This window comes from Eimeria mitis, genomic scaffold (genome assembly GCF_000499745.2).
Source record: "Eimeria mitis Houghton genomic scaffold, Emh_scaff1090, whole genome shotgun sequence".
Taxonomy (NCBI): domain Eukaryota; phylum Apicomplexa; class Conoidasida; order Eucoccidiorida; family Eimeriidae; genus Eimeria; species Eimeria mitis.
The window spans coordinates 10,411-12,427 of NW_013567534.1; the positions used below are offsets into that span (position 1 = coordinate 10,411).

General features: G+C 34.6%; 1 protein-coding gene across 1 annotated transcript in view; it reads left to right on the forward strand.

Moving 5' to 3' along the window:
• EMH_0029150 (SNF2 family N-terminal domain-containing protein, putative) overlaps positions 1–1,397 on the forward strand; it is a gene marked incomplete at both ends in the record, with an annotated part of 8,864 nt that extends 7,467 nt beyond the window's left edge. Inside the window, 2 exon segments of the mRNA XM_013494252.1 lie at positions 175–1,237; positions 1,332–1,397. Of these exon segments, the coding sequence (XP_013349706.1) occupies positions 175–1,237; positions 1,332–1,397 (1,129 nt within the window).
• Positions 1,398–2,017: the final 620 nt, after the last annotated feature.

A 2,017-nucleotide genomic window follows, 5' to 3' on the forward strand; every position in this document is an offset into this window, starting at 1 on the left:
ATATAAAATCGTATGTATGTATATTTATACTTTTATATGAATATATCTGTGTGCGTGTTCATGTATGCATACATATATATCTCTATATTTATTTATTCATTTATATTTATATTTATATTTATATATATATATTTATATTTATATTTATATATATAAATTTTTATGTGTGTGTAGGCGTTTATCCGTTCCGTTGACTCGTTTGTTGCTGCGGGAAATACACAGCAGCAAAGCAGCAGAAGAAGCAGCAGCAGCACTTTCGGAGTTTATAGATCCTTTCTTTGGTTCTCTTCCTCCTTTTTCTCAGTCCGAAGCAGCAGCAGCAGCAGCAGCAGCAGCAGCAGCAGCTCCTGCTGCTGCTGCTGCTGCTGGTGGTGGTGGTGGCAGCAGCAAGAAAGAAAACAAAACGCATGCAGATGCGCATATAGAACAAATTCTCTCTGCTTTTAATTTACCTATTTTAAGGGACCCTTGTCTCCTCTCTGTCGATGAAATACCGCCCCCCACATTCATTCCTTTCTCTGTATCTAGTGCAGCAGAAACCAGTGCAACACAGCAGCAGCAGCAGCAGCAGCAGCAGCTGCAGCAGCAGCAGCAGCAGCAGCAGCAGCAAGTGAAGGGGAGTGCGTCCGCGGACTTCGTCTGTGGCGTTGCTGCGAGTTCGTTATATCCGAAGGATGAACAGCAGCAGCAGCAGCAGCAGCAGCAGCAACAGCAACAGCAGCAGCAGCAGCAGCAGCAGCAGCTGTCTCCTGTAAGCGAAACGGGCTGTATCGCCTCATGGAAGGAAAACCACCACCAGCAGCAGCAGCAGCAGCAGCAGCAGCAGCAGCAGCAGCAGCAGCAGCAGGAGTTTCCTTTTGTATGGGGCCCCCAGGGTCTGATAGACAGCAGCTGGTTTTTAGGGGGGGCCTTTGGTGCTGCTAGTATTCCCGATATAGCGGGTATGATGCAGCAGCAGCAGCAGCAGCAGCAGCAGCAGCAGCAACCAGACGAAGACATGCTGCCTCTTCCCCCTAAATTTTTACATTACCAGGTGTCTATGGAGCTGAGTGGTGATGAGGATTTGCTGCTGCAGCAGGAGAGTACTGCAGCAGCAGCAGCAACAGCAGCAGCAGCAGCAACAGGAGGAGTAGTACCAGGTACAGCAGCAGCAACAGCAGCAGCAACTGCAGCAGCAACTGCAGCAGCAGCAGCAGATAGCAGCAACACAGATGCTGCTTTTGTCTCTTCTCGTTGTGTAAGAAATAAATGGAGTTACTTATTAAAAAGAAAATACAACAACAGAACTTCTCTTTTTATTTTAAATAAACAAAAAACACAAAACAACGCAGAAAATGCAGCAGCAAGAACTGCTAGGCAAAGGCCCTGGTGTCAGCAGCGGCTTAAAGGTAATATAAATAAATAAATAAATATAAATAAATATAAATTAATATAAATAAATATAAATATAAATAAATATAAATATAAATAAATATAAATATAAATAAATATAAATAAGTATAAATATAGATGAATATAAATAAATATAGATGAATATAAATAAATATGAATAAATATAAATAAATATAAACAAATATAAATAAATATAAATAAATATAAATAAATATAAATAAGTATAAATAAATAAACATAAATAAATATAAATAAATTTAAATAAATTTAAATATAAACAAATAAACAAAAAAAAACAAACGAAAAAACAAAAACTAACGAATACAGATAATTATAATAATATAAATATTTTATTTCTGTGTCTTTCATTTTGTATTTTATTTTTGTTTATATTTTTTATTTGTTTTATCTATATTATATATACTATTTATATTTTTTATATTACTTACGTATATATACATATTTATATCTTATATATTTACATATTTATATTTTTATATTTATATATTTATACGTATATTTATTTCTATATTATATATATAATATAAATATATAAATATAAATATATGAATATACATACATATATATATATATATATATATATATATATATATATGTATAAATA